The 19,765-nt window shown below is 33.9% G+C and overlaps 1 protein-coding gene across 6 annotated transcripts in view; it reads left to right on the top strand.

The window, feature by feature from the left end:
* MAPK10 (mitogen-activated protein kinase 10) overlaps nt 1-19,765 on the top strand; it is a 575,903-nt gene that overhangs the window by 515,532 nt on the left and 40,606 nt on the right. For all 6 annotated transcript variants that reach the window (XM_040625182.1, XM_008706167.2, XM_008706163.2 and 3 more), the window contains 2 exons: nt 10,642-10,824; nt 14,076-14,200. In XM_040625182.1, the coding sequence (XP_040481116.1) occupies nt 10,642-10,824; nt 14,076-14,200 (308 nt within the window). The remainder of the gene's footprint in view (nt 1-10,641; nt 10,825-14,075; nt 14,201-19,765) is intronic.

A 19,765-nucleotide genomic window follows, 5' to 3' on the forward strand; every position in this document is an offset into this window, starting at 1 on the left:
TTTGTTTTTTGTTTTTTAATGATAAATGCCTGGGCGCATAGGGGTGCACATTTTAACATCAGATTGATTTCTAGAGTAGCAATATATAAATATAACTCTTTACTCCACATTGTCACCAACTCTTGGTATTGTCAGATTTGTTTTTAAATTTGTTACCAATCTCTTGGATATAAAATACTATTTCATTGGAGGCTTCATTTATATTTTCTTAACTACAAGGGAAGCTAAGCATCTTTTCTTTTGTTTATTGGCCAGTAATATTTTCCCCTTGGTAAAGTTTCTTTTCTTTAAATATTTTTACTGTATTTAAAAAAATTGATTAGTAGGAGTTCATTATAGATTCTGACACATATTCTTTGTCGGTTTTCTGTGTTGCAAATATATTCTCCCTGTATTTAGATTATTTTTCCATTTTATTTTATAGTGATTTTGGAATTCGGCAATCTTTTTTTTACAGTTTATGTATTTTTATGTCTTAAGAATCCTCTTATGCCTTTATATTCTCTTGTAATTTTACTATGAATGTTTTAAAGATTAATCTTTTACATTTAAGCCTTTAGTTCACTTGGAATTGATTTTTGTGTTTGGTGTTAAAGAGGGATCTAATTTATTTTATTTCGTTTCTATTTATTGACTAGCTTATTCTTTCTTTACTGGTCTATAAGGCTTACTGTCATAGGTTTCCGCATATTGAGGGAGAAGGTATTAGATTCTAGGCGCTACATTTTGTTCCACTGGTCTCTTTATTTATCTTTATGCCACTACTACCCTTTCTTAATACAAATGTATAATATATACATATATCAGGTAAGGTAAATATCTCACCTTTTTTGCCTTCTTCAGTGGTATCTTAGCAATTAATGAATCATTGCTTTTCCATAAACAGTTTAGCATTGGCTTGCTAAGATTCCTATTGGTATTTATACTGGAAATGTATTAAACTGATAGTTCAGTATGTGCGAAAATGCCTTTTTAATTTGGATAATTTTTATTTTTCTCCTGAACACACAAGGATCTTAGAACAAACTAATTTAGATCATTACTGTACCAACTGAAATATGCTATATCTGACCAGTATTTTAGTTCTTTTTTTTTAGCCTCATTAATTGACAATATTATTATAATATTGCATACAGTTAGAGTTTGTTTAGATTCACCTTAAATGAAAGAATTCTATCATTTTCTCAGCTTACCACTACTTCTTGCAATTTGGCTCTTTATTTTAAGATTATTTCCCTTTTTTTCAACATTAAAAATGAGGTTTATTTTTCCACATCAACAACAAATTATAGGAAAATAAAAATATGAATATAATGTCTCTTATTATATATCAAATCAAATAAAATAGACTTCTGGTTTCCAGTCCCACATGTAAGAAGCTTAGAAGTTATCACCCCATTCTAACAAGAAGTAAAAAGGCTGAACAGATAGAAAATCATCAACTCTCTAGGATCTGCAAGAGAGGGGAAGATACAGAGAAATCTACTGCCACCAACCAAGAGAAACAGGCAAATATAGGGATTCATGTCAAGGGTAGAAAAACCTGAACTATAATTGACAAATTTCTAGAAACTCAGTGTGGACATGTCTAAGATTTAAAAACTCCAGGGAGAGCCAGTCATATGGAACTACAACATGATTAGATTTACCTCCAGGAACTTAGTTTCCTACAGACAATTTCAGAGGAAAAATTGCCTCATTTTTCCCATAGCAGGAAGGTAAAAGAAACCATTTTGAAATACACCAGAATACTCTCTTTCTTTCTTCCTTCCTTCCTTCCTTCCTTTCTTTCTTTCTTTCTTTCTTTCTTTCTTTTTACTATTTATTAAGTTTTTAATTTTAATTCGTATAGTTAACATACAGAGTACTATTAATTTCAGGTGTACAATAGAGTGATTCAACAATTCTATACGTTACTCAGTGCTCTTATTGATCAGTGTACTCTTTAAGCCCCATCCACGATTTCAGCCATCCTCCTTCTCCCTCCCCTCTGGTAACCATCAGTTTGTTCTCTATAGTTAATCTGTTTCTTGGTTTGTTTCTCTTTTTTTCCTTTGCTCACTTGTTTTGTTTCTTAATTTCCGCATGTGAGTGAAATCATATGATATTTGACTTTCTCTGACTTATCTCGCTTAGCATTATACTCTCTAGCTCCATCCATGTCATTGCAAATGGGAAGATTTCATTCTTTTTATGGCTGAATAATATTCCATTGTATATACCACTTCCTTATCCATTCATCTGTTGATGGACATTTGGACGGCTTCCATAATTTGGCTATTGTAAATCAAGCTGCAATAAACATGGAGTGCATGTATCCATTTGAATTAGTTTTGTATTCTTTGGATAAATACCCAGTAGTGCAATTACTGAATCATTGGGTGGTTCTATTTTTAACTTTTTGAGGAACCTCCATACTGTTTTCCATAGTGGCTGCACCAGTACAGCATGAGAATTCCTATTTCTCCACATCTTCATCAACACTTGTTTCTTGTGTTTTTTATTTTAGCCATTCTGACAGGTGTGAGGTGATTTCACTGTAGTTTTGATTTGCATTTCCCTGATGAGTGATGTTGAGCATCTTTTCATATGTCTGTTGGTCATCGGTCTGTCTTCTTCAGAGAAATGTCTGTTCATTTCTTCTGCCCATTTTTAAATTGCTTGTGAGTGTTGAGTTGTATCGGTTCTTTATATATTTTGGATACTAACCCTTGATCAGATGTATCATTGACAAATATCTTCTTCCAGTGTAGGTTAGCTTTTAGTTTTGTTGATTGTTTCCTTTCTTTTTATTTTGATGTAGTCCCATTAGTTTATTTTCACTATTATTTCCTTTGCCTCAGGAGATATATCTAGAAAAATGTTGCTATGGTTGATGTCAGAGACATTATTGCCAGTGCTCTCTTAATAGATTTTTATGGCTTCAGGTCTCACATTTAGGTCTTTAGTCCATTTTGAATTTATTTTTGTGTATGGTGTAAAAAAGTGGTCCAGTTTCATTCTTTTGTATGTAGCTGTCCAGTTTTCCCAACACCATTTGTTGAAGAGACTGTTTTTTCCTCATTGCATATTCTTTCTTCTTTTGTCAAAGATTAACGGACCATAGACTTGTGGGTTTACTTCTGGATTTTCTATTCTGATCCATTGATCTGTGTGTCTATTTTTGTATTGGTGCCATACTGCTTTGATTACTATAGCTTTGTAGTATAACTTGAAATCTGGAATTGTGATACTTAAAGTTTTGTTTTTGTTTTGTTTACTTTCTTTCTTTACGTTTTTTTTCCCCCTCTGAGAAAGAGAGAGAGGGCTAAGGGCAGTGGGAGAGAGAGAATCTTAAAACCTTAAGCTCAATCTCACAACCCTGAGATCATAATCTGAGCCAAAATTAAGAATTGGACACTTAACTGATTGAGCCACCCAGCTGCCCCTCTTTTTCTTTTTCAAGACTGCTTTGGCTATTCAGGGTCTTTTGTGATTTTATCCAAATTTTAGGATTGTTTATTCCTTCTCTGAAAAATGCTATTGGTATTTTGATAGGGACTGCATTAAATCTGTAGATTGCTTTCGGTAATGTTGACATTTTGACAGTATTTGCTCTTCCAGCCCATGTGCATGGAATGTCTTTTTGATTTCTCTGTTCTGAATTTCTTTCATCAATGTTTTATAGTTTTTGGAGTACAGATCTTTAGCCTCTTTGGTTAGACTTTTTCCTAGGTAGTTTATTATTTTTGGTGTAATTGCAAATGGGTTTATTTTCTTAATTTCACTTTCTGCTGCTCATTGTTTGTGTATAGAAATACAATAAATTTCTGTATGTTGATTTTGTATCCTGTGACTTTACTGAATTCATTTATTACTTCTAATAGTTTTTTTTTTTTTTGGTGGAGTCTTTCAGGTTTTCTATATTTAGTATCCAGCCTGTCATCTGCATATAGTGAAAGTTTTACTTCTTTTTTAGCAATCTGGATGCCTTTTATTTCTTTTTGTTGTCTGCTGTGGCTAAGACTTCCAGTACTACGTTGAATAAAAGTGGTGAGTGTGAACATCCTTGTCTTGTTCCTGACCTTAGGAGAAAAGCTCTTGGTTTTCCCCCATTGGGGATTATGTTAGCTGTGGGTCTTTTGTATATGGCCTTTATTATGTTGAGACATGTTCCATCCTAACCTACTTTGTTGAGGGTTTTTATCATGAATGGATGTTGTACTTTGTCAAATGCTTTTTCTGCACCTATTGAAATGATCTTATGGTTTTTATCCTTTCTCCTATTGATGTGATGTATTTTGAGTTCATTTTTTTGCTCTAAAAAATATCCTTTGAAAGTTCCTTAGTAAAAATCTTTGATGATAAAACTGTTTTTTTTCTCTCTTTTTGAATGGGTTCCCTTACTTGAAAGATAGTTTTGTTGGATATAGAACTTTAGATTAATATGTTATTTTCTTCCAGCATTTTAAAGATACTAATCTACTGGCATTTTGTTTGCAGTATTTCTGGTGAATAATTAGCTGTCCGTCTAATAGTCATCTTTGGATATACTCTGTCTTTTCTCTCTGCTTTCATTTAGGATTTTTTCCCTTGGTCTTTGGTTATTTGCTGTTTCTCTACCATGTAACTTGGCATGGATTTCTTTCTTTCTTTCTTTTTTTTACTTATCTTCCTGGGGACCAACCGTGTTTCCCAAATTCCAACCTATCTACAATTCCTCGAATTTCTCGGTTTTCATTTCTTTGAATATTTTCTCTCTGCTATTCTTTATATTATCTCCATTATAAAACTCTGGTTGAACTTAAAGTAGACATTCATTTATTCAACAAATATTGTTGAGCACTTACTATGTGCTGGACACTTGTTTCCAGGTATTTATCAGTAAACAAAACTGACTGAAACCTTGTCATCATGAAATTTACAATAAAAGGTACTGTATTAGAAAGGATTATGACTAAGGAATAAGAGGGTCCAAGTGCTAGGATGGGGGCAGAGGTTGTCTCTGTTTGTTTTTTTTAATTTAAACATATAAAGTTTTGTCAAGTATGCCTCATATGACATGTTTTCTTGATTTCACATAAACCTGATTGTCCCTTCTTAATCTCCCTTTTATGTAGTGTTACACTCAGAAATGGATTTAATCAAAGGGTCTCAAAGAACAGACTACAGTTTTCCAAAACTCCACTTAAATAGAATTTTATATTTCTGTTACTGTTAGTTGTTTTTATTACCTCCTTTGGTTAAAGTCATTGTATTTACCAATTTTAAAAGGACTTTGATATTTTTCAGCTATAAAATACAGATGTCAAATTAAATTATCTCCAAGGCCTCTTTCTAGTTTCAAAATGCAGGTAGAGTCAGATCCAGCCTTTATGAGGCCAGATTATCATACAGCTTGAGGAAGGTATTTTGTAAAAACTCTTTCTTATCTATGTTACAAATATTAAATTAGATACAGTCTTGTAAGAGGTTTGTGCAAATGAGGGGCCCCAAAGATAAACCTTCAATAGCTTAATAAAAATTCTACTGTTGTGACAACATATTTATATATATTGGATTTGCTTATATGCAAAATGTCTCTCCCTTTTTTTGCTTTGTAAGGAAATATAGATTACAGTAATAAATAGATTTATAAGACAAAATGGATTGTACTGAGATCCATTGTATGGGTCCCACAGTATTCCATTCACAATCTGCTGCCAGTGTCCAAATAGCCTTTACTCAAATTGTCAGCTCTGAGTTTTTTAATGTGTTTTGGCTCATAATATTTCTTCTTTCTCTGCTCATTTGTAATGAAAATAAATGTTAGTTACTATTGTGCATCAAGTCACTTATTTATATTTCATGTTACCAGAGTTTGAGGGGAACTTTTGAGAGAAGATGAACTTTTCAAATAAAAAGAGTAAAAAGAATTTTAAAGTAACAAAACAGCTCAAGACATAACTATAACAATCTGGATCCAGAACTGTCAAATACACATATGCATATATCTCTATCCTCATCTTTAAAATTGTCCTCAGAAGTAAGAGTTCTTTTGAGAGCAAATTTTATCATAGAGAAATATGGAGTAATTACTGAAATAAACTGTCAAATATTTTGAACCTTATATTGAATAGCTTTTGTATTTTTTATAAGTAGCACCCCACAGGTGATAGCAGCATATAATTTTCATCCTTCCCTAGATGATGATGGGAAGAACCCCTCTCCCTTTGCTGGGAGACTGTGTGTCACTTACTGTAATTTCCCATCATTTTTCAGGAGGGTGACATGAGGAAGAGGGATAATTATCAGGATTTTTTTTTCACTGAAGTGTTTTCAGGTGAATGACCCCTAAGTTTTCCATAGCAAATAGGTGTGGATTAATCTTTTGATGAAATTGACCCTATTCTAATTTGTGTCATAGAACCAAAATATGGTAATACTATATTCTTAAATCTGGACTTAGTAATTCACAAGAGACTTTTAGTATATTCTATGTTAGTATTTCTCAAAATATAGTCCAGGGCCATCTGGATTGCAATTACTATTGGTATTTTTTAATATCATGCTAGACTTATGGACTCAGAATATTGTAGCTTAACGGGGAGAGGGGAGGAATCTGTATTTTTGTAAGTTCTCTATCTTATGAATATTCAAGTTTGGGAGCCACGATTTTATATCATGACACCTAACAAATGGCACAACACAGTACCAAGGCAGCTGGTTGGCTTGCAAGATAGGATAGCCTCTCCTGGAACTTTCTTTTTTTTCTTTTTTTTTTTTTTTAAAGATTTTATTTATTTATTTGACAGAGATAGAGACAGCCAGTGAGAGAGGGAACACAAGCAGGGGGAGTGGGAGAGGAAGAAACAGGCTCATAGCGGAGGAGCCTGATGTGGGGCTCGATCCCGTAACGCCGGGATCACGCCCTGAGCCGAAGGCAGACGCTTTAACTGCTGTGCCACCCAGGCGCCCCTCTCCTGGAACTTTCTATACAGACAGGCCTCTTGGGCAAAATTATCTTGTTTTTTAAAATGTAGTTAAGAATTTGGAGACAAACACTGAGAATATTTTTTTGCACAAAATATTGACTATGAGACAGACTAACAACCAAGTCTGAATTCATGGAGGTGTCAACTCTGGAAAACATCATAATGACAAAAAGTAACCAATGATGCAAAAAAACATTAAAAGAAGATACAGTTATTCAAAGGGCATAGTAGAATGAGGTCATTAAACAACTTTATGTTTCCACTTAGTAGCTTCTGGAAGTTTAAATGTGCATGGAATAAATTATGTTCATAATTACGATCCAAAATACCCAGAGAAGGATAAGGCATTTTTTGTACATTATATTCAAGGCAGTTTGTGATATGTTTTAGAAAGTTTCCTAACCAAGAAAGCTAAAGTAAAAGGAGTGCATGAAATATAAGTTCCTAGCTAATCGACAAAATTAACTGGAATAATTTTCAATCTTAGGATTTCAAATACATATTTTTACAATCCATACTTCTTTGTTTTATTCATCCCTTATAGTATTATTTGTTGAAGACGTTAGAAATATTCACTATTTGCACATTATCTTGTCATCATACTCTATAAAATCAAACTTTTGGTAATATGACTTTTTTATGTAATGAATTTATAATTGAGGAAATTGTCAAATAATTCCTATTAGATGACATTTTTCTAGTTTTATTAAATGCTTTATAACTATGTTAAGTGTGACAATTTCTGAAATAGTAGATCAAAAACATAAAATATTTCTATTTATTACTTTTTTGATAACTGCACAGTCTGGAATCTGTAAATATTCAGATCCTTACTCAGCATAGAAATGATGACTTGTGAGTGTTGTAAAGCAAATAAATCCTTTTACAAAAATAATTTTAGCCGTTCCTTTAAAAAATATTTATCATATTTTCAACACATAATCATAAAAATCTAGTTAATATTTGATGTATTTTTAAAAAAATATAATCATGGTGGAAATCTGATAATTTAAAAATTCTTTTAAAAGTAACATTATCTATTTAAAATGTTAATAAAATTAATTATGTTATGTGTGAATATGTTGACCTGATATACTAGGGATCCAGTTTCAGAGATATTCTTTAAGGCCCATGACAAGCATACTATCAATTTTATGGCCAAATTTCTGCCACATCAATGCCAAACTTGCTCTTTCCCTTACTGGAATCCTTGGAACAAGCACTGGACTTTGAGCAAGGAAATACGACTTACAATTGTGGCTTATATTTGGTTAATTATGATTATAAAGAAAAATCATGTGGTTAACTAAGAATAGTTGAACATAGTTGCTCATGTTGAGATCCTGTAAACATCTGGAAAACGAGCACTTACTACTTAAATATAACTATTTGTGTTTATAGGAACAAAGAACTTGAAATGGATTGGTTAAAATAAAGGCACACACTTTTAAAGATGATTATACCACATATTTGCACTTAGAACATTCAACTACTACATTGACAATAATAAAGATTCTTGTTTTCCTTTTTTTTGTAAACCATACTCTCTAGCACCACAGTAGTGTTTCATCTAAAAAGCAATCTAAGTTAGGAAGCATGCTGAATGCTTCTATAGACTTTAATTATAATTAAAAGAAGCATTTTGACAGTTTTTGTTTAACAACTTCCAGAATATTTGACTCTCCTTAAACTTTATTGTAAAAATACCATGGAATTGTCTTGGGAATGCTATTTTACAAGCAATTAATTTTTTACTCAATAACTTTGTAACTCTAACTAAATGTAACTAGAATATAATAGTGTGTTGGGAGTACTTTCCAGCTTTGCTAAATGACTCTTTTATGGAAAATCTGACAGCTTCTTTGCCCTTATTTTTAGTTTGACATCAGGTCTTCAGAATTTGAAGGAAGTATGACCAATGATTAAATGATGGCTTGGTAGGGCATGATAATCTAACTGTATTAGAGAGTAGACCTCTTTTCATAATTTACAGTGTAAGCATGGAGATTTATTTAACCTTAATTAGTGTTTTCTACTTAAATATCTCTAAGTAGTTGTAGTTTACCTATGTCCATAGTACTAACATAAGTTTTTGTCTAAGAATAACCTTTAATTCTAACTTTTTGTTACCTTTTAGTTTCTTTATTTCTAATGAGTCTGACTTACTATAATCCGTGTACATTGTAACTTAGATGAACTTTTATTGAAACGTGTTCTTGTTTAATTGTTCCTACTGTTTTGTAAAGGAATGTTCTTCAGTTTTTCCCACCCACCCTTCATTTTTTCATATTACACAATCATATATTTTTTAACCTAATAATTAAGAGGCTGTATAATAATGTAAATTATATTCAGCAAGATTATAAGGGAGATAGAAGAGGATTTGCAAATTAGCTTGATGTTATCTTTGCTCAATATTTTATCTACTTTGCACTATATATTTATTTTTGTTAAATATAGTTAATTTTGTCTTTTGTCAGGACTGCTGATCTTTTTAGTCCAACCCTACTGAATAGCTAGAGGTAAAGATTTTAAAAATCTCAATTGAGTAATACTATGGTTAGATCCCTGAACTGTTACATATTACAGTTGCAGAAACAAATTAATTAACACTAAAGGATAAAGTTGTAGAAAAATTAAACAATGTAAGAGAGAGCACTGCCTGTGTTATTGTATTTAAGAATAATTTCTAAGGCTTCTATCATTCATTGACACACGGCAAGGAAATCTGTTTGAAATCAACTACTTCCAGTTGGTTCTTTGGAGTTTTCATGGGTGGTATTTATCATTCTCAAGGCTCTGATGTATCAAATATTAATGATAAATGAAAAAGAAAATTTCAGTCAGCGGGTATATCTGTCAAAGATCCTCAGTTTTGGGAGTATTAATTTTCATAGAGAAGTAATATTTTCCTGTAGAATTCCCCATGCTTACTATGCTTTTGAAATACATACACTTGGATGGAAACCTGTTGTCTTAAGTTGAACATCCTATATTTATCCTTATACCTCATCGAAAGCAATATTCTGGAATGCAGGGCATTACTATCAGAAGTAACAAGAATAGGTATGAAATTGTGATTAGTTTGATAACTAGATTTTTTCAAGTCTTTGGTTAAGAATAATGAGTTATTTTATTATCAAAAATTATACTGATCCCATATTTAAGTAGTAATAACATGAAGAGATGATGAAATTTCCTAAAGGAAGAAAAAAATCTTAAAAGAAAATTTTAAAAACATAAATGAATCATAAAATATTTATATATTTTTCATTTTTAGAAAATAAATGATTGAGGTAATTTCATGATAAAAATATTATTTTGTGTCATATTTTTTCTCATTTAAATCACATGGTTATATAGAAGCTTATTTCAATATAAGACATTATTCTTCTGTTATTTAAATACCTTTTCATCTTTACAACTCAAGGACGATTTCATGTTATCCTATTTTATTAAGTAATGCTAGTTCCCCAAAAGTGTATTTATGCCACAAGTGAATTTAAAATTCCAAGAGGATTCATTGTCTGACAATTCTGGTTTTATATTTTCATCCTTTTTTGCTTATTAAACTTCAATTATATTGGTGATTGCTCAGGATTTGGAGAAGCAGTTAGTCTCCCAACTAGTGAAAGGCAAGACCTAGTAGGTCTGCACTTTTTTTTGCCCTTAACTATTCAATTCTCAGATATTGACCAGTGGAACAAGGTAATTGAACAACTAGGAACACCATGTCCGGAATTCATGAAGAAATTGCAACCTACAGTAAGAAACTATGTGGAGAATCGGCCCAAGTATGCAGGACTCACCTTCCCCAAGCTCTTTCCAGATTCCCTCTTCCCAGCGGACTCTGAGCACAATAAACTCAAAGGTATGCCCATCAGGGACAATTTCAGAACCACCGCGTGGGTGATGGACTAAACAATGATAGATATGAATGATAGAGACACCTCTCTTTAACTTGAACTACCTCAATTTAAGGAGTATTTTTTAAATATTTATTATTATTACTTTTTTTTTTCTAAGAGCATGTGGTTAAGGATTTTAGAATTGTGTGGAGATTCAGAGGGAAAGATAGTAATAATGTGACTATAGGTATGGGTATGGGTAAACTATGTCATGAGGCTTATTTGGAATCTTAAAATTCTTTTGCAGTGTAACTCTAAAAGACCAATGTGATACTCATTGAAGTCATTGTTCCAGTTCTTTTTATTACCTGGAAAATATTTTCAACACATTTTTTTGTTGTAAAATCTTGGAGATACAAGTTTTGAGTTTTCTTTTATTTGTATTTTATGGAATGTTCACTATTTTTTCATTTTAGAGTGACAAATGAGATTTACTTACACATTTTATATTTAATAGAAATACTTTCATTAATAAGTAATTCTTTCTACAACTATGTCTGTAGTTAAGAACTTCAGTAATAAATCTTAGTTTCTTCACCCACAAAACTTGGATAATAATGCCTTAGTCATAGGATTAGAGCAAGGGATAAATTTGGCAGTGTTTAAATATATACTATAAATATTCTATTTCTTATTTTAATTTGGAACATTTAGAGAACCTGATTTTGAAACAAATTTGATTTTTTCCTTGCCTGGGCTCACTGTCCCTGAAAATAATGGTGAACCTGGACAAGTTATCTAATCTATCTATACTTCCTTTAACAAATGAAAGTTGAAAGCGTCTGCCTTAGGATCATTGGGAGGATTAACTGAGTAAATATTTTGTCAAGCACTCAGAACAATGCCTGGCTCACAGTAAATACTCAGAAGCTGTTAGACATTAAAAAAAAGTAATAATTATTATTTAAAATGTAACTATATTTATCAAAAAAGAAAAAGGACATATGCTTTTGAAATTTTACCCCAAATGTCCGGTGGGTAATTAACTACAGACAACTTACAGCCATAACTTATAGCTAATACAGACTTAAATGAGACAGAAACTAAAATGTGATGCTATATCCCAGGGTCTTATCATCCCCAGACTTTCATCTCATGAGTTTTAAGTGTGCAGCATTGTGCCTGTGTTTGCGACAGTTTATTGCACAGTTGGGTTTCTTCTGTCAGTTGACTTCACAGTCAATGGCAACAAACTAAATGATTACTAGATCTGCTGCTTTTAAGATCAACACTGCCTATACACAGATTGAGGAAGAGCTAAAACTCCAATAGAGATTTGAAGAACTTAATGTCTTTATGATGCTAATTGACACGTCAGGCAAAAGTGGTCCCTTTATATGGAGACATTTGTAGTGTAACAAATGTGGGGATGATAAAAGCCCTGATCAGATTATTTGAAGTAATGACAGCACTTGTAGAAAAACTATTAAATAAAATACCACGCTTCATAATATGATTCCGACTTTCTTGAGTTTATTTTTTTGTTTTTAATCCATTTTCAATCTCTATGATTACATCATTTTTACAAATGATACGCTAGTTTATATATTTATAATTGTTTAAGGTAATTTTAATATAAAAATTGGTAAATTATAAAGAATTATACGAATAATCAGAGGGAAGAATTTATTCTATTGTTATTTAAAAAGAGCATAAGACGTTTACTTGTAAATAAAAGAATGAAACCTTTTCTTCCTCCTCATTTTGTTCCCTTCAAATAGTATTGATCATTGTTTCTTAGAGAGATTCTTTGGTATTACTGTAGTTCATGTCCCTGTTGATGAGGAGCCCATTCCACTCCACCCTTTCTAAGAGCAGAAACAGGTTTGATGGGACAATCTGTGGGAGGTGGGTGTGTGTGTTTGGGTATAAAATCAGTTACAAACCAAAGAGATCTCTGAATCAATGAAATGAATAAATATGCCCTGTTAGCCATTAGGGGGAGTCATGGAACAAATAGAGTATTTTCTCCATAAAATTTTCAAATCAGATTGGAACTGTATTTTCTGTAAAATTTTGTGTTTTTAGAGATAGAAAACTGAGTGTCTTTTAGCATTGTCATTAAATAAATACACTTATTAATTTTCACCATTTAATTTGGGGGGGGCATCTCTGGCACCCCACACTGTACCTGACACAGAGTAGACATTTAGTATTTTATAAACTGAACTAGATCACCCATATCAATATGGTTGCTGAGATGTGTGGATTCTTTCAATTCTGTCCCCTCCTCTCTATCCTTGTAGCTTCTACTCCTGTTAAAGCCCTCATCATCTCCCCCATCCTCAAAAAAGTCACCCCTGACCTCATTGCCTCCCTCTAGACACTGCTTTGTCTCTTTTTTGCATCTCAGAAAAGCTTTTATAATGAGCAATCTACATCCACTTTATCTGCTTCCTTTTAAAAAACTTCATTCTTTCACATTTATTTTTAATTATGTGAGATATGTATGTGTGTGTGTGTGTGTGTGTGTGTATAACTTTTCCCCTCCTCAGAGGTAACTATTATTTTCAGCTTGTTGATTATTCATGCAGACTTTTCCTACACATTTATATACATTAATATGAAGAGAGAGAAATATTTGTTGTTTAATTGGGAAGGGGCAGATGTGCACAAATCTATCGATCATCCTTGCAGCTTCATTGTGTTGCTTAACAACATGGCCATGTGAGTACGTATAGATCTCCCTCAGTCTTTTAAACTGCCAACTGCAATTCCGTGGTACATTTGTACCATAGCTCATTTTTTTGCTCTCTAGATAGGTATTTAGACTGTTCAAAAAATGTTTTTATTCCATAACCCACGCTGCAGTGACCATCCTTTCTGTATTTTTTTCATGAACATGTACGATTATTTCTCTAGGCTATATACTTAAAAGTAGAACTGATGGATCATAAGACACTCACATTTAAAATTTTTAATGGATAGTCCAAATTTGCCTCGTAAAAATAATTATCAACGTACACTCCCACCAACATGAATGAACTTACCTGGTGTCAGGAAGTAGTTTGCCATCTTTTCCTTTTTTTCAATCTGATGAATAAAAAATATTTCATTGTTTCATTTTGCACTTCCCTAGTCACTTGGTAATGTTGCCTGATGTTTGGAAGGAAGGTGCTAGTTTATCTTCGTTTTCTTAATTTCCTCCCCCTTCAACAAATTTTCCTGCCAAAGTCAAAATTTTACTAATTGTTTCTCTCACTCGTTGTTTCAGCCAGCCAAGCCAGGGACTTACTGTCAAAGATGCTAGTGATTGACCCCGCAAAAAGGATATCAGTGGAGGACGCCTTGCAGCACCCTTACATCAATGTGTGGTACGACCCTGCCGAAGTGGAAGCGGTAAGGCACAGGCTTATTTACTTTCCTTCCACAAACGAATCACAGTAACGGGGTGCTCAGTGCTGAAACCTGCAAGAGAATTAGAACCCAAAACACACACAAAGGACTTCATACAGTTTCGAAGTCACAAAGTTATTACCTTCCCCTCGAAAAGTTATTTTCTTCCACCTATATTTTATATGCTTTTCTTTTTCAGGCTCTTCCAGGAGAGATGAGGATTTAGTCCAAAAAGCCTTAGCTGTCCATGAAACACATCCATTTGTTTTTGGTAAATTGTTAACATCTCCAGTGTTTTATATTTGTTTTATTTATTTTTTTAGATTTTTTTAGATTTATTTGAGAGAGAGAGACATACACAAAGATAGCTACAGAAGGTATAAGGGAGCAGGAGCGGGAAGGAGACAGAGAAGCAGACTCCCCGCTGAGCAGGGAGCCCCAACGTGGGCTCGATCCCAGGACCCTGAGATCATGACCTTAGCCAAAGGCAGATGCTTAAACGACTAAGCCACCCAGGTGCCCCTCGTGTCTCCCTTTTTATGTTCAATTCCCAGCCTCTCCTGATGCAAGCTAAGTAGCAGAAATCATAATAGAGAATAAGTTGCTTTGCCTCCCTTTCCTTCATAAGATGCCTGTCATTGGTGAAGTGCGGCGCTACAAACATTTCGCACATAGAGCTTTTTACCAGGCCATTGGTAACTTCGTGAAACCTTACACGAATTAGGTGAGAAAAATTAGGTAGTCCAATACAGAGTATTTCAGGTTTAATCTAAATTCACTGCCACAGGAAGATGAGCCTCCATATTGTAAATCTAGGCAGAGTTTAGGAATCTTCTCAAAAGCATCACTTTTATTTTATTTCATTTTATTTTTAAATTCTTTCCAACCATTCAATATCTTCTCTCCAATCTCTTTCTTATGTCTTTGCCTTTCTCCTTTTCTGTGTGGAGCTAAGGCAAAGGGTTGTTGTTGTTGCCCATGTGTGTTCTACAGGCTTCCTGACGGGAATGTCCTTTTGTCCCTCCTTTAAATGTTACCATCAGCAATGTTATTTTCTCCCCAAAGCATCAAAATCTCCTCAGATTCTTGGAATACTGCTACTAAATGATCTTTTTTTAAACATAATAACTTCAAATTACTTTGCTTGAATTGGTTTTTAACATTCTATTTGAACTACTCTCTTCATGTGCTTTCTCATATCTTTCTCTGTACCCCAAAGTATTCTTGCTTGAGCATAGTTTTGCTTTGTTTCAGCTTCCTTTTGTTTCATTGTGTGCCTGCCCATGTCAAGATGAAAAAGTCACACGGACATAATTCTTATCCCTTCATCCTTCACTGGAGAAGTAAGAGCTGACAGATGGGAGTGAGGATTAGGGAGAACTTTATAAACATAATATTCAAAAAACTACTTTCCACGGTAGCCCAATCCTAAGGCATTCAAAAATTTTGGCGAAAACACGTCAGTGATAAATGAGTATCTCAAGTGTGGGAACTGGGGTGTAATAGTTCTTGATGACATTTTCTTAAGATCTGCTCTCTTAAGCAGTTTTACAATGATGTTGAAATTTCACTTTGCTTAGAATTTTAAGTCGCTTGATTCGATTCTTACAAAATAAAATCTTAATATTTTTATGGGTAAAAGATAGAATCACCTTTACTCTCTCACTCTTGGGAAATACTTTCAAAGATGTTCTTGGGGTAGAATGAGGTGATGAAATAACTAAGAGAAAGTACAATGTATATGTATGTGAAAGGTAAGTATGAACATTTTTTCTTGGATGATTTTCAAGAAAATACTTTAGGTTATGTTGTTAAAAATTTTAGACAAACAAATTATTTGAAATTGTTGCTCCTCATTTATTTTGATCGTTCTAATCATGTGGTGTGTTTATTTTTTTCTTACATCTAATGTAATGTGTGTAATCTGTTTTTAATGGGTGGTGGCTCAGAGTTTAATTAGAGTCATAAAGTCTGCATTTGTTATTCACTTGTGATTATGTTGCCTATAAAAGAGATAGTTGTTTAGAATCTATAACAGCATATTAATGAATAACACCAGAGAGTTTTTAAATTTAACATTCTATGAAAAATTTCTTTGGAAGATAAGAAGATAAGATTTAGGGTGCTAAAATGGCTAGAACCTTTTTCTCCCTCATTTCAATATTGTCATTCTGGGGAATGAATAGTAACAATGTAAGATGTGAATTTCAGAGGAAGGATTTGATAGAGCCTGAAGGTTTAGGAAAAGGGATCAGTTAATGCACAGAAGAACAGGCAGGTATTCAACATTTAGACTGGGATCATTGGTTATACAAGGGTAAACATGTTTTACATCTAGACATGTTGCAGCGAATAGGTTGGAATCCTGACCCCAGGGCAAGGACAATTCGTTACTCTACAAAATGTATTGTACAAGTCACAACTAGGAAGAGACAGATCCTAAAGATGCTAGAAGCAGTGGTCGACGATGCTTTCTGCAATACCCTTAGAAACAGTGCCTTTGGTATTGCATGTGAACATGCATTTAAAGTAAAGTGACCTTTCTTTATGAATGCATGACAAAGCTATAACTTCAAAGATATATTTTCTGCCAAGACTGCCAAGATTGTTTTGCAAAATAAACTCTGGTGTGTTCTATAATCTAAACAAGTGGAAGGATCAAATAATCAGAATTTCCATGATTAGAAGTCATCCAGGATATCCAGGCCCAAGCAGCCTTCAAGTAACTCACGTGATGTTATAGAGGGAAGGAAATTCAGAGATGAGAGAAAAGAAAAATATGTCTCATTGAAAGAAAATAGAGGCAAGTGGAGAAGGATAAAGGAGAAACTGCAGGAGAATGGGATGTCTTCAGGAAAAGTCGGAGGGAGAGGAGAGAAATGCTATGTGTACTAATCTAGTCATCATACTACAAGCTATCTTATCACCTGTTTCCAAAGGTGCCAAAGTACTAATATGAAAAGAGAAGAGCTTATGAATGCTGTCATAACTCTAAGAGAGAAAATTATTCATGCAACCGTGAAGTTGAGAAATTTAAAAATTGAATGTCAAGGTTAATGGTGATCTGTGTAATAGCGCATAAAGAGTTTGAAAGTTACAACTGCTCAAATTATTAGCAACTTCTTATTCAAGTGATGTTCAGAGTAACAAAAGAATGGGCCCCAAACAGAGTGCAGAGACCACATTTAGTGTGAATACTTTTTCATGAAATAGCTGGAGGGCATTCTAACTCTGGTTCAGTATTCATCAAGAGGGCAAAAACAGTATATACAAATGCAATTTATTCGGTTGAATGCATCTTCACAGGTATGAAAAATGGGGTAGGTTTAAATTTCTGCTCTCCCACTTACTAACTGGCCTTGGTCAAGTTTTGTAACCTTTCTGCAACTCAGTTTTCTTAACTAAGAATAGGGAACATCCCTACTTCCTGCGTAGTGTTCCTCTGAGACTATAAAGCGTTAATGTACATGAAATTTTCAGTACAGTACTGCAGCCAGTAAGGATCATACAAGTTCTTCTTCTTATTATTATTGCTATTACTATTATGACTTTTACATGCAAGTCTCAACTACCTTTGGATATTTGGAAAGACACATATATTTAGTAATGTGCAGAAGTATTGTACAACATTTAAAAAAAATCTTCCCTGGAAATTATGTAGCTTCTACAAGAATTTAAAATATTGGTCCTTTTCTTGGCTTATATATGCCCACTTCTACCTTGTCAAGTGTAGGAGAATTCGGTGCCATTTATTTAAGCCAAAATAGAGACACATTATATAGTTCATAAATCCTCATTGTAATTATATTTATTATGTTCGAGGATATTCAGGACTGTTTGGGGAATCATTTCAAACATCTTCCCTGTGCTCTGTTAGAGGGAAATACAGAAACAGTGAGGATCAGTTGCCTTATTTCTACCAGATTCTTGAGTTAGAGACTCTGTTAGAGAACAGGGCAGTTTTTACTTTGCAACCTCTGAGCATAAGGGTATAGAGGCATTTTAGGGGCATTATCATGAACTGCAAGCTAAGGAAGAGTTGATTAACTGTTTCAGAGCATATAAAAAGGGACTGTAAGAAGAATATGAATGTGAGCCTTTTTAAGCACACTTTTACTTCTCTCAGAAGTTCTAGAGCATCCTGAGAAAGGTTTCTGTAGTTGTTCTGCTTTGCTGGGGGTGGGAGAGGGAGACAAGGACAGCAGAGGAAGTTAGAGAGAGAGGTGATATGTTCAGCTACCAAACCAAAGACCTCAAAACTGAACATAATCCCCATGTGGAAGCCAATTAAAAATGTAGGGGGCAGAGAAGGACATTTGTTTATTTCTCAGTTCACAACAGAAAGGAAGGATCAGGACCTCTGTAACTAGAACCATCATTTAAGATTGGGCTGATACTGGGGACCAGGCTCATGATCAGCAGTGTTTAGCCAAATCCACTGTTGTGTCGTTGAAGGCTTTGTCTCAGAGAGCCTCAGATACCGTCCTCAATGGTCAAAACATTATTCTGGAAATCTGGGCAGAGGGGCAGTTTGAACCAGTCATGCAGTTGGTATCTAAGAATTCTTTTCCCTAGTGGGCAAGCCTGGGGTCTTGAGAACCCAGAAAAGTGGTGGAAGGCAACATAGGGCCTCTGTATGGTAGCCGAGTCAAAGTTACAGGAGGGAATGCTGGAACAGAGGAGAGAGGCTGGATATATTTTGGTTGAGAATATAAATACACATGTCGTTCTTATAGAGACCAAAGAGGAGGTGTGAATAATCCAATCAATTTGGGTAGAATGTGATTAAGAAAGCAAGGCAGTGCTGAGCCTGTTTATTATTTCTTACCTAATTCAAGATTAATCTGGGAATTGGGACAGGCTGGGTGGGAATTTAATCTACCTGTACAGATCCTGGGTTAAACAACCTGGTCATCAGATTCCTAGTGAGAGTATAATCCCGGAAACAGAGTAACACTTACATGTTTCAGCACTGAAGTTCAATTAAAATAACCATTTAGAAAATGTAAACCCAGAATAGTCAGTAATGTCACACATTACTGTTTGTAACATAAGGTAATTAATAGAGTCTTAAATGTTTTATTGATATTATTATTTACTATGTCATTCCTTTAGGGACTCTGTTATTTTTTGCCTCTAGTAAAAGGATTTATAGGAACAAGCTAACCTGACTATATTAAGCTCTTTTATTGCAAGCCCATCGTAGATTTCATGCTCTTTTTTTTTTTAAGATTTTATTTATTTATTTGACAGAGAGAGGGAGAGAAAGCACAAGCAGGGGGAACAGCAGAAGGAGAGGGAGAAACAGTCTCCCCACCGAGCAGGAAGCCCAATGCAGGGCTCAATCCCAGGACCCTGGGATCATGACCCAAGCCGAAGGCAGCTGTTTAACCAACTGAGCCACCCAGGTGCTCCTAGATTTCATCCTCTTTGAGGAGAGTTACTATCTGATGTTGCTTTAGCCATCTTCCTATCTGCCAAAAGCACATGGAAAGGATCATCAACTATATAGGAAATATGCATTTTTTTCAATCTTCTTGTGATATAGATATGTAAATTTTCTTTTAT

This window comes from Ursus maritimus, unplaced genomic scaffold (genome assembly GCF_017311325.1).
Source record: "Ursus maritimus isolate PB19 unplaced genomic scaffold, ASM1731132v1 scaffold_8, whole genome shotgun sequence".
Lineage (NCBI taxonomy): Eukaryota > Metazoa > Chordata > Mammalia > Carnivora > Ursidae > Ursus > Ursus maritimus.